General features: G+C 43.6%; 1 protein-coding gene across 2 annotated transcripts in view; it reads left to right on the top strand.

Annotated features, from left to right (window-relative positions):
- Positions 1-305: 305 nt before the first annotated feature.
- The window catches only part of gabra3 (gamma-aminobutyric acid type A receptor subunit alpha3), a gene marked incomplete at its 3' end in the record, with an annotated part of 50,049 nt that continues 36,831 nt past the window's right edge, over positions 306-13,523 (top strand). Inside the window, exons 1-2 of one of the 2 annotated variants that reach the window (XM_084450016.1) lie at positions 306-419; positions 2,434-2,502. In XM_084450016.1, the coding sequence (XP_084306142.1) occupies positions 2,500-2,502 (3 nt within the window). In that variant the 5' untranslated portion in view covers positions 306-419; positions 2,434-2,499. The remainder of the gene's footprint in view (positions 420-2,433; positions 2,503-13,523) is intronic. The other variant, XM_084450015.1, reaches the window with a different exon arrangement.

The raw sequence follows: 13,523 nt of genomic DNA, 5'->3' as shown, positions 1-13,523 counted from the left end.
TTCCAGTGATCTGACCTAAGCTTCTTGTAAACAGAAAATTGATTATGAGGGCAGAGGGGGGATGTGGACTGGTACCTGTGCTGTTTTGGTGCAGTTATTGTTGTTGGTCTCCTGCTTTCACGCCAACTATTAAGGGGCAAATTTAGTCGTTTAAATTGACACATGCATTTTGTCTTTGTTTGTCTCACCTTCTCCATCCAGCTTTCTGTTTTTGTATGTGGTCTCACACCCTCTCTCTCTCTCTCTCTCTCTCTCTCTCTCTCTATCTCTCTCTCTCTCTCTCTCCCCGGTGCTGCAGGGCAGTGGTGGGGCACAGAGAGCCATTGCCTGATGACAGTAAAGACAACATCACCATCTTCACCCGGATCCTGGACAGGCTGCTGGACGGCTACGACAACCGGCTGCGTCCAGGCCTGGGAGGTACAGTGCCTAAGCGCATTACTATGCATGTTCCACGTTTTTATCGTAAGTGTGTCATGCGGTGTGGAAATCTGACTGGTCTGGTCCTGGTCTTGACTCGGTCTCTCAACCCCTCAAAGTCCTGGTCTTGTCTCGGTACACTCTGGTCATGAGTCATGACTTGGTCTCAGTATAGGAGGTCTTGACTGCAACATTGAGTCATACATTACAGTACCCCGCAAACACAATCAGCAATACTGTAGCATGGTTTTATACAGTATCAAACTAGCTACCTCTCATTCCCAAACAATAAGGGGTGATCTTATGTTTTGACTGATTTAACCTATCCCTCCTGGACATGGAGTAAAGCACACTGTGCCACCCAGCGACCTCCCCTCTGCCCTCTCCCCCCCATGCGTGGCCCATGGCACACCCAGCCCTGCGCTGATAGATTTTGTCTCCCTTGCCGGCTCGACCGCCATTGATCCTCCCCAGGTCCAGACAACGGTTTCATTAACGACTCCATTCCCGTGATCAGAGCGAGAGCGTGTCTCCTCGGATGTCGAGCAGATTGCTTTTTTTTTAGGGAACAGTGAAATTACTAATCCCCCCTCACAAGGCGATGCTTATCGCCGGCAAAACGCTACAAAGCCGCATTCAGAGCAGCAGTTCCTCGTCGTCGTTTGGCATTCCAGCCCAGTCCTCAGGTCCTGGAGATCCAGGGCAGCTCCGATGGCTGCCGGCTAGGGGAGGGGCCTCCTCCAGGCCAGGCGTGCGTGCCGGCGCTGCATAATCACCAGGGTGGAGGAGATAAACTACTGTATCCTAATCGTTTTTACATCCACTGTGGGGTGTTTTTTTTTTTTTAAATTTGGGCTCAAACTCATTTGAATGTTGTGTAAAAAAGGTCACTGAGAGTGTGAAGAAGACGTGACGCGTGGCAGGATGCGACAAGCGCCATTGGCTTTTTGGCGCCTATGCAGCACTTTCCGTTGGGTGTGCAACCTCTCAGGGAGAGGGATCTCGCTTGCCCTCCAAATGCGTTGAACGTGTACTGAATTTCAAAATCCCAGAGCTTGAGCGTTATGATTAATGGCCGGTGTCATGTTGGCAGGGGAACTCTAGGCTCCATAGCGGGAGTGTCTGGAAGCGTTCCATATAGGCTCGACAACGCCTTGGAGGAAGGGCTGGCATTCAGCCACTTAGCGGCGCGCATCAAACTTCCTTGTTTGCACAGAGACATCGATTTACATCCAGCAATCGATTAAATCAAAGTTAAGCCCTGGCTGCAAGGCACTAATTGGAAATCCTATAACTAAAAGGTGGTTCCCTCCACTCTGGGCGTCACGGTTTGGATGACTCACGCAGACTGTTGGCAGTCGTTCTGCACAGCGTGTTTCATCTCTGCTTTTCAAAACTCTGTTTTCTTGAACTCGACTCTGAAAACTTCACATTTTCACCAAATTACGGGGGAAAATGTTGTTTACTCAGAATCTCAAACAGAAGCCGCTAATGCCGATAATGAACAGTAGAGAGCATTAGGACAACACTCAGTGAGTAGCACCGTCTGACACCAATACAAACAAAGCCCCGTCCAACAGGCCTAAATATGTTTTTAATGTGCTCTTGCCAACACTCATTATTTTGTGTGATTTCTTGTCTAGTTTGTCACGGTGATAATATGCAGGAGCTCTCACTGTAAACAAACACTCTCCAAACAGCATCTAGCTACCCTCCAACAGAAGTTATTATTTTGTTGAGTGGTGAAGTATCAAACGTAAATGTTTTCTGTCGCTACAATTGCACATTGAATTGCAATGTGAACTGAACTCGCTGACATCCTTATGAAAAAAAACAGGCCCATGCAGAGAGCAGTAGTATTACTACATAGACTCTACTGAACTCTACTGTACTGTTGGTTACATAAAGTAACAATATAATCTGTCTTATCTTATTACTTCCATGTTACATGGTCCTATGTCCTCTGTGTCTCTGTGTACATGCCTGGTACCGTGTCTTCTACATCTCAAAGAGGAGAGCGTGACAGAGGTGAGGACGAATATCTTCGTGACCAGTATTGGACCAGTGTCCGACACAGACATGGTGAGTATTTGTCCTGCAGCGTTCTAGTAATATGACCATACCCCCTGTAGAGAACCATCAATTGACTGATTTGTCACAGTTTTTTATTTGATCAATGTCAATGCCTCTGGGTATGAAATGCGCTATACAAATAAAGCTTTGATTGATTGATTGAATGTGATTACAGAATGGGATAATGTGAATGTGATGATCACATTATCATCCTTGTTAAGGTTAAAGGAACACACCAACTTTTGGGGAAATTAGTTCATTTGCCATCTTTCCCAGAGTCAAAAAAGAGGATACATACCCTTCTCTTCTCTGTCCGAGCAGTAGGAAGCAATGAGACCCGTTAGAGCCAGTGATTACAGCTAAGCTAGGCTAAAGGCTCTAACGGGTCTCAATGCTTCCTACTTCCGTATCTTCTTAGATCTGGGGAAGGTAGCAAATAAACAAATTGGCATTTTCCTTTAAGATTTGCATATGTCACTGTACTATACAGTGTTACTCAACTTGGAGACGATGTGACTTGTCTGACTGCAAACCATCATTTCAGCAAGGGAAAAAGCTGAGCTTTTACAATCGAGAAGATGTACCCAAACCTTTGGCCGCCACTACTGACACAAGTCAAACCAAAGTTGATTCAGAAAAAAACTTTCACAAGAATATTGATTACTGTACCAAACAGCCAGAGAATCACACAATATGGGGTATGCAGTTCATCCAGGGGTTGCTTTCAAAATTCAACATTTCTGCTGCTTAGAATGGCTTCATTTTAGAGATCAAGAAATTAGTTGCTGGGCAGGCCTGAAGGAGTCGCAGGCATCTTAATCAAACACCCAATTGGGTTTGGCATGCGAGATGAATCACCAAAGCCATGCAGAGCTACTGCTCATTCTGAATGGGCGCTCATTTCCTAATAGTCAGAGCCCAATCTGCTGCTTCATGTGAAGCGTAAACCGGGCCTGAATAACAATAGCAATAATTAGCTAGGTTAACATGAACATAATCATTCTCCGAGTATCAACAGGGTTGCTAGAAATGATTTATTAATTACCAAAAAAGTAGGGCCGTTTAACACTTGGGAAAACAGATCTAATTAACAGGATATTGCATAATTTCTTTTCTTAGAGGACAACCTATACCCAGGGCATCTCACAACTTTGTGCCTCACACATCCAGTGATCCAATTACCAATCGGAGCCACCACGAGTCCCAGACCCCCCCCCCCCTCCCCCAGCCGCAGGGCCAGTGGTTCTGCCTCATCACGGGGCCCCAGAGTGCCACTTCTGCTCTACTTTCCCCACTGTCACGACTGGAGACAGGAGAGTTAGCAGTCTAATCAGAGAGAACCCACCCTGGAAGAAAATTGAAATATCAAGCAAAGCATCTAATATATGGCCTACAACCAGGGCATGCAGAACAAAAATGTCAGAGTGCTTATAGTGTATAGTATAGTATAGTATAGTATAGTATAGTATAGTATAGTATAGTATAGTATAGTATAGTATAGTATAGTAAGTGACTGCTTTACACCACAGGCTGTCAGGCCAAGCCTCAGAATGTGGGTTATACTGTTGAAGGTTGGAGAAAAGGTGAATGTGAATCTCTCTCTCTCTCTCTGCCTCTCTCTCTGGCTGTCTCTGGAGGGTTGTGGAGCGCTGTCTCGTCTGCACTGTCATGGTACTGTATGTTCTCCTGTTCTCTGTTTGGCTTGACAGGGTGTGCGTGATGAAATTGAGGGCAGTTTAAGCTGCCCCAGGTACTTGTAGAACCCCGCTTGACAAAGATGGCAGTTGTAGTCTGGGAGGCGGCCTTGATCCCACAGGCTCTGCTCCCATTTCACAATCTATTGTGCTGAAAAGCTAAATACCTGCGGTGTGCAGCACACTACTAGTATACGCCTGCCCAACTGTAGCTTTAAAATGACAACATGGGATGAAATGATTTTGCTTGATTGAGCATCCATCTATGTACTGTAAACCATAGACTCACAAGTAAGACTCTAAATGCTGTGCTCAACTAGAGACTGAAGACAGTCACCCAGGTTTCGTCGCTTGAAGGTGGGTGGAAACAATTAGATTGAAAAAAAACTGCATTGCAGAACCAGTCCAGTGTCTTTAGGGTGGTCCTTCCTAATGGAGCGGTGAATGTTTTGTCTTGATTCTCCACTCATCCTTCCCAGTTTGTTTGGAGGACATAATTTCTGGTAAGACTTTCACCGTATTGGAGATGTAGGCAGTGGTTCTGATTGGTAGCGTTGGTTTTCAGCGCTGTTCTAATGACGATTTTCAATGGAGATGTCTCCAGACTTTCACAAGCGGAGATCTCCAAAGTCTGGCATTGTGAGACTATGTAAACCATACTGGGTTTTATATTTAATTGAGCCATGTTTTGTAAGCCAGATGGAGTATGTGAAGTGGAGATTGGGCCTCTTGCTGGGCCCTGTTCTGTTCCAGTACCCCATGCTAGCCTTTCCAGTCATTTCTTTATTAGCTAGTGGTATAAACCTCTCTCCTTCTCTCTGCGGCACCCTCATCAGTATGTCGGTGTGTGTAGCTGCTCGCTGTTTCTGGGAACAAACTGAGGGAAGAAAAGTAACACTGTATACCGAAAACCAGGAAGCCTGCACAGTAAGCAGTTCTTCGAATGAACAAATTAGATGGGGGGGTTTGTTCGCTTTTGAGGGTGCATACTGGGATTCTGCATCCATCATTTTGTGTCTTGCTCAAGGGGATGCAAGCCAAACTAGAACAAGGAAACGAAGAAGGGTTGGGGGGAGGTTAACTAAGAATTAAAACCATTGTTTTCAAGTCTCTACGGTGCCTCTCCGGAAAACTTGTTGGAGGCACTGTGAAGAAAAAACGATAATGTGCTTCCACAATTGTACTCCCATCTTCCATCTTTCCTCCCAATATGCAGGTCCTCGTTTACGTCTTACGACAATATGATGAACTCAGGGAGGGAATAAGTGTTAAGAGCTGAACACTGTGCTGTGTGGAAGGAGACAATTTGCATCCTTAATAGGCCACAACCATGAGAGTCTGTATTGTGTTGCCAAAGTTACAAGTCGTTAACCCAGCTGTCTTAAATCCATGTTGTGTAATTGCAATGCAACTTACAGTAAGTCTCCCAAGTATCCCTCAAAACATTTTTATGCAGGGTTGGAAGTGTTTACTGCAGTTGCTCAGTCATGTATTGTGAATGATTGTTCAATCTCATTCTTTATTCTAAATACAAACAATGATATGTGAAATAATCCAATGCATACAAAAATAGTGATACTTAATGATGATGCAGACTTGATGCATTTTTCCAGGGTATTCTGAAATTAACATTAAAGTCCATTAGAATGCATGAAGACATACAGACAAGACAAGAAAGTCCGTTATGAAATTAATCTCCTGCAACAGGAGAGGATGTAATCACCAGGGTCATATCCATGAACATAACAGTCTTTGCACTGGCTATGAGTTTCAGAATTGATTTTAAGATGATTTTATTCATTTTTAAATCAATTCATAACTGTGCATCGCAATATATGTCAGACATATTTTTGAAGTATGAGCCATGTAGAGTGCTACGGTCCTCTGGGACTAACCTTCTAACTGTACCAATGCCCAGGACTAAGAAATATGGAGACGCAGCTTTTAGCTTTTATGCCCCCAGCCTCTGGAATGGCCTGCCAGAGAGCTTTGGGGGGCCGAAACTGGGGAGATTGTTTTTTTTTATTATTTTTTTTTAAAGCTCTTAAAACACACCTTTATTGCTTCTGGATGCAAGACTAACAACACCCCCCACCACAACCCTCCCCACAGAACCATTTGCCTCTTGCCAGGCTGTCATTCTAAATAAGATATTTATCTTAATTAAACAATCAATTTTCCAAAAAGCGACAAAAAAGGACAGGACAACTTAAAAAATGATGAGGTAGTCAGGCCTAATGCCCAGGAGGATAACATGCACTGTCTACTGTGCACTTCTCTATTATGAGGAAAGTGAAAGGGAATCTCCTGGAATGCCCGTGCTCTCGTGAGCCTCACTGTTTCTGATGTACAGTACAGGAGCAGTCTGACAGTAGCATGTGATTCATTATGTCCCTCCTGAGTGTAATTTTGTATGCAGTTATCCACATTATGAAAATTGGTTTTCGTGCACGGCCAAAGCAAAGTTGATCGCCCTCGAAACTTGAAGTCTGCATACTGTCTGTGTTTGAAAAGAGTACAGCATAAACTTGATCAGTTCCTATGCTGGTGATCGATTCTGTACCACGCGAAATATCCTGTCATTACTCTCTCTAATCAAATAGCATTATTGATCTCCAGAGTGAGTCCAAACCGTGCAAATGATATGGTTAGATAGGTCAATAAAATGTAATGGCAGAATGTTTAGCGTATGTTTAGCGTTTAGTGTAAATCAATCCCATTAAGATGTTACAGTAGGGTTACTTGCTGCATGTCCATAGTTTGTATGGCAATGAAGCCTTCTAAAGAGACTGATCTTTTCTGGAACAATAAGATGTGTTTCTGCTCTTGAGCCAAACATGGAGGAACTGTTGAACACTGTAGATAATGTGTGATTGACATCGCATCATACATTCACGGGTCAAATTCCCAGCAGAGGAGAGTGAGAGAGGGAGAGGGAGGGAGGGAAAGCAGAGACAGAAATGGGAAACGAGAGCGAGGGGCTGAGGAGAGGAAGAGATACACAGAGGGAAAGAGAGAATGACTAACGTAATTAACAGATACTATACATAGGCAATAAGTCTTTGGCTCATCGTCATTGCAGTCCGCTGGGACTGAAGTTTCCTCCAGTGTTCCATTGTTTGGGAATGCCAGGCTACATATTCGGCAGATCAAGACTGCAGCAAAATGTGGCTGAAATCAAATTGTTTGGTTTTCTGACCAGGAGACACTGATTTTGCTACCATACAAATCGCCCTCTCTTAACAAAGATGTTTTTTGGAGCTCAAAATGTGGTTATGGTGGAGAGGGAGTTTGAATAGATAATCTTTATATTGTCCCAAAGACACGTACAGTGTGAGTTGTGCAGGCACTGGGATCACAGGATAGAGATGTTCGCTCCCAGGCAGCCTGTCTGCCCAGCATCCTCAGAGCCACAAGCTCAATAGCCTTAAATGAAGTGCCAGCTTCCAGGGCTGAGGGTTCTACAACAGCATGCAGTCCAGCTGTGTGCCCGTAGGCGGAGGGGGGGGGGGACTTTTCCTGTGTCTGTTACTGTATCTGTTGTTTTCTGTTAATGTCATTTTATCATGCTTGCAAAGCTAAAATGACTCACAAAAAAAGCAGGCAATATACAGTATAGACGACTTTACACTATTAAAGTATGCAAGCTGATTTTCCAAGGTGCTTGCTCACAACCCAGTAGATGAATCTGGGTTGAACATAGATTTTACAGATCATTTGCTGCATTGATATTTATAACCGCAGTGTGGTTGTAGGAATCCATGCCTGTGTGAACAGATAAACCCCATGGCACAACCAAGCCCACTCCTCCTTTATCCAGCAATAAAAGGCATGTCCAATCATAAATTAAATTAACAGCAGCCTTTACTAGGTATTTCAGAATGTTTCAAATTGTTAGAATGAGGAAAATAATTAATTAAACATCCTCACTTCCTTAATTAGATAGTAAAGTAATGCTGCTTCCCTTTTAATTAATATGCAGTGCCACGGTGATCCCTATTGTGATTAATGTCTAAGAGTATCCAGGGAAATCTATGATTAATATGGTCTCAGAAACCATCCATATTGTTTAATTCCCACATGAGAAATGTAACGCCTCAGGGCATAGACACCAAGGAAGTATTAGTTGTATACTGTAAACATGTAATTAATCACATGTGTAGGGTCAATTACACAATTTTTGTTTTGTTGATGTGCTGTAGAGACCGGCCTGACAGGATGTCAGGATACTGTACGCTCTCGCATGTTAGACATTGTCTGTGAACCAGAGTGAGGCCGGGCAGTACAAATCCCTGGCAATGGCAATCCTTTCATGTAAAAAAATCCCGAGTCTGGTTTAGACACGTTCAAATTCTCACACTGAACCCTTGAAATCTTTTTGAGTGTTCGTTCACCCACTCCTCCAGTGCTGCTTCCTCCAACTTATGTCAACACATGTGCAGTAAGAGATGCATCGATTTAATAGTCTAGGGAGATAAGATGAGAGTATTATCCCTGTTAGGCTGAGCGGCAGCCTCGCTGGTGTAAAGCATAGTGCCAACTAGGCTGGTGCTGGAGTTAAAGTCAAGTTAGATTTACCGTATGGATCACAAGGTTTTAAATTGACTACATAATTTAAGGCACTTACGGTATATGTGGTCAGACTCAGGCATGATTGTACACAAACTATTACTCCCTAATGGTTGTTTATGTTTTGGCCTCCCAACAATGATCCATCCTAAAACACTGCTGTGCACAGCCTAATTAGAGTGCTGCTGTCCCTTTCCCAGACACACTCAGAAGTTTTGACTTATGTGGCCCATACAGAAACTAGCGCCGCACACCAGGGGTCTGGCCACTCCTGTTTTTCCTAAACTTATGTTATAAATAGGTCAATCCAGGCCCCTCTCCTCATTAGGGGAGAAACGCTGAAGAGATGCTCGACTAGAGGGACTCATTTCCCTGGTGAGGATTCTCCTCTCCCTCTCCCCTCGGTGGGAGGTGTCTGGGCTTTTTCATGTTTGTGTTTTCTCTCTGTTCTCTGTTGATGAGAAATCAATCACTTCCTCCCAGGAGGAGATGCAGCCATGCGCCACTTGGCCTTGTGTGCATAGAAATATGCTGCTGCCCCCCCCCCCCGTCCACCCCCGTCCACCCCCGCCCTTCCTTTATATCTTCAAATTCATTCCCCCCACCTTGACTCAATATACTGTACCCCGGCCCAAAAAGAAAACAAGTGATATTTTGGTCGAGCTAAAGCCCAACAAGCAGCTGCATTTATTTATCACTGAGTATTCTACATGGTTTGTGGAGGTAGCAGGAAGAGGAGCTTATTAAAGAAGTTAATCTGTAAAAAAAAAAAAAAAGGTACTGACGGACCTGGAAGCTTTGCAGTTTGGGGGTTTTGGACTCAATAGGTCCAAGTCTTAGACTGTACAGTTGTTGAGTAAAGAGCAAGCACAACATTCGGGGGGTCACCATATGGTCCCCTATTTTCTTTCTCTCTAAAGGGGTTTTTAACTTTGCCATCGCCACCTGTTCTACTGTATATGGATGTATGTATTTCCTTGTCTTCATCAGTCGTTTTATGTGACTGGGAAAGTGTTTTGTCGGCGATCCCACTGGGTGTCTAGTTCATAATTAACACCCTCCCTGTGATATAATTAACACAGATGAATGACTTAAAAGGGATAAACTAAATTCTTAAAGGAGAGAGAGAGAGAGGGAAATGAGAGGGGATAGCTAGAGAGAACTGCAGGGAAATTGCAATTAAAAGTATGGAAAAGACATGGGGGAGGGTGGGGGAATGGAGGAATGGAAGTAGAGCACTAACTCTGGCGTACCAGCCTGGTTCTGCAGCCTACTCCGTGCTTCTGTTTTCAGTGTCTTTGGCTGAATAACAGTGTCAAAGAGTGAAACGAGGGACTATGGCAGTACAGAGCAGCATAGGACTGTAGAAAACTAGACTGTCTCTCCTGCATTGTTGCTTTCCGTTTGTTTTTTTTAGTTAGAAAAGATGTACTGCAGCAAGGTTGCGTTAGATAACAGACGCACTGGCTATAATGATGGAGCTGACAAGCAGACAGACTGATGTAAACGATTTCCATGAGGCATACAGAGGCTTTTATTCTCTTTCCTCAGCATTGTTTAAGGAGGTGAAAGATCTTTCTCCTTGCAGGCTCGGAGTTGAATCAAGGCGGGATTATGTAATTATATTTGACTTGCATTAAACAGAGACCATCTTTTTATGTGCTGAAGAAAGTAAAGTTGCCCGGCCTGGGGAAATGAGATTCAGATTCACAGCTTCGTAGCTTTCAGCGGCTTTCTACAACAAAAGCGTCTCATTTGCTTGTGATGTGTTCTCCTCAGGTCTGGTAAACTAGGCAGATTGTTGCTACTCTTTCAAAACATACTCATGCTGATAGCTGATAGGTGTGGTGAATAAAGGAAACTACTTCAAGTGATTCTCTTGTTTGAGCATTAGCCAGGCAAGACATGGAAATGGATTCTAGCAACGGTATAGTAGCCTAACACGCAATTAATCTCTGCTTCCTCTTTCTCAACATCCAGAGGCGACACATTTGTGTATTCTTTGTCTGTGTCTTAGTATTTCTATAGCATTGTGGCAGGCGGAACTAGCCCATTTTGATGTTTAATCCCAAATCTTTTATCTGAAATGAGCATTTTCCAGAGGGTGACTAATCATGTCCTCACATTTCTCTGTGATGTGTCACTTGTTTTTGGTCCAACTGGGCTGATATCCCCTTCAGTCTTGGTCGAGTATATGGTTGTTTGTGATTGTTTATGCGCATGCTGTCTGTTCACATGTGTATTTGTGTCTTTGCGTGTCTAAGAGAGCAAAACAAAAAGGAGAACCAGACACACAAACACACACACATACAGTACACACACAGACATACATACACATGTATACAGGTACACACTGTGGCATCCTCAACTGTCCACAACAGTGCCCAAGGCCAAGCGCCAGCTCCACACCCACCTTCAGCACCATGGACAGCATGGCCAGGTTGTGGACAGCGTCTACAGGCCATTCCTGATCGCCACGGCAACGCTGTTCCCCAGCTGCCCCAAATCAGCTCATCAGCGTGGAGCTGCAGCAACCCCAGCTGCAGCCAATCAACCAGGGCACAAAAGCCCAGCAGAAGGGGAAAGGAGCGGTCATTGTTGGACTCAGTCTAAGCCCGACCCCGGCCGCCCTGAGACCTGCCCTGCCCGGCTGAAGGAGACAGGGAAACGAGTCAGCACGCCTGACCATTTTGTTTGTTTTTGACGTTTTTTCTGTTTGATACCCTGAGTGGTATTTTTCAATAAACGCACCAAGAGCGCAGACCTGCCCTCGTACTCGAACTCCCTCTTGTTCTCCACTTGCCTCACTGCCTTGCTTGTGAACACACACACACACACACACACATAAACACACACACACACACAGATCAAAGACCTTGGCTTGAGAAGCTGAGCAGGCAGTGGTCTTACTCTCCATGCTAAGTCCTGCTGGGGGCTGTCAGACTCCAGGGCATACTGTATACACGGGCAATATCCTGGCCTGGAAGCCATTCTCTATACAGTGGCAATATCCTGGCCTTGAAGACTTCCTCACAAAAAAAAATCTTCTACGATAAAGTCTGGACTTCTAGTCGCCCAAAACTATTTCAATAGGTGGGACTGGTACTTGCCTTGACAGACTAGTCCTCGAGCACGTTTGCCAAATCTAGTCGGAAGAACGGCACAAACGTCTTTTTCTCAAAGAAACTGCTAGTGCATACTCTTGTTATTGATTAATTGTTGCCTCCACACTCAGCGACCGCCGGGGCGGGGGATATAATTTAGAACCCATTATATTTTGGAGTGGATCTGAATCACTGGATGAATACACAAATGAAAATTAGAACAAAACTTGGCCATACTTGGACTACTTCCATCACTTCATGTTTAGGTCTCCTGCCAGGTTTACTGTACATCCTGGTGGCCGAGTGAATAAAACACCATTCTCAAAATCAAAGTCTTGGGTTCTAATCCCGACGAAGATGGTTTTTATAAGATTCATTTATTTTTTTAAGGTTGCCTCTTTGTTAGAATGAAGAGTCAGTTCTGTTTTCACAATCAATATTATTTTATCTTTCTTTACATCTAAAACAAAATAATATCTGATTCGTGAGAAACCAATCAGATAAACATTGACTGTATTAGGAAAATACATTTGTTTAGCCTGGATCCTGTGGTGTTACATATAAATCATATGCTATCCAAATCACTGGGCAGATACACAAATTAAAACAAAACTTGTCCATTTCTTGGTCCATTTCTCTTGTTATTTTCTTAATATTTACATCTTCTGCCAGGTTTACCATACTGCCTGGTTTACCATACTGCCTGGTTTACCATACTGTCTGGTTTATCATACTGTCTGGTTTATCATACTGTCTGGTTTACCATACTGTCTGGTTTACCATACAGTACTGTCAGGTTGACCATACTACCAGGTTTACCATGCTGCCTGGTTTACCGTACTGTCAGGTTAACCATACTGCTAGGTTTACCATACTGCTAGGTTTACCATACTGCTGAGTGGATAAGGCACTGGTGCGGGTTCTAATCCCAACAGTAAGATTTTTTTTTCATATTATAAAAACATTTACACTGGCTCTTCGTTACAATGAGGAGCTTTAAATCAAATGTATTTATTTGCTATTTAAAGCTCAATGAGATTAGTTTATGAATTAAAACTATTAGTTTATGATTTGGCCTTAGCAAGACCCCTAAAATCGTTTTCATGACTTGAGACTGCATGAGACCCTTTGAATTTATTATTTTAGAATTTCGGTGTACTGGCTAGAACACTGGCGGGCTGACAGCTTGTGGTGGAAGCGGAAGTGACGTGTATTGCGTGTTACAATATCAGGAAGACAACAAACACTTCGCCCCGCAAATATATCTACATGCACATAAAAGAAAGAAGACCGGTATTTACCTGCATTGAAGCCATCCTTCCAGAATGTCCATTGAAGTAGCTACAATTTTCCAATCTAGTCTGCTCCACGCACATTGGTTATCATATTGTTTGCCATCATTACAGCAAGTGAGTGGGGGATTGTGGGAAGTGTGGTTCTTAAAACGCAGTGCCGATTTTATCACGACCAGAGGGGCCGCCAAAGTGCAGAGATATCTCATGTAGCTTAAAGCAAACAATATTATATTTTCTTTCTATGCATGTAAAACAAACTAATATCTGATTCATGAGAAACAAATCATATAAACGCAGTATTAGGAAAAATTCTATTTTCTTAGCCTGGATCCTGTACTATAGGCTATTATATATAAACTGAGACGTGA

Source organism: Borostomias antarcticus (assembly GCF_949987555.1).
Source record: "Borostomias antarcticus genome assembly, chromosome: 15".
Classification (NCBI taxonomy): Eukaryota; Metazoa; Chordata; class Actinopteri; order Stomiiformes; family Stomiidae; genus Borostomias; species Borostomias antarcticus.
The sequence above is the reverse complement of the archived record's forward strand: the minus strand, read 5'-3'. Positions and strand labels throughout refer to the sequence as shown.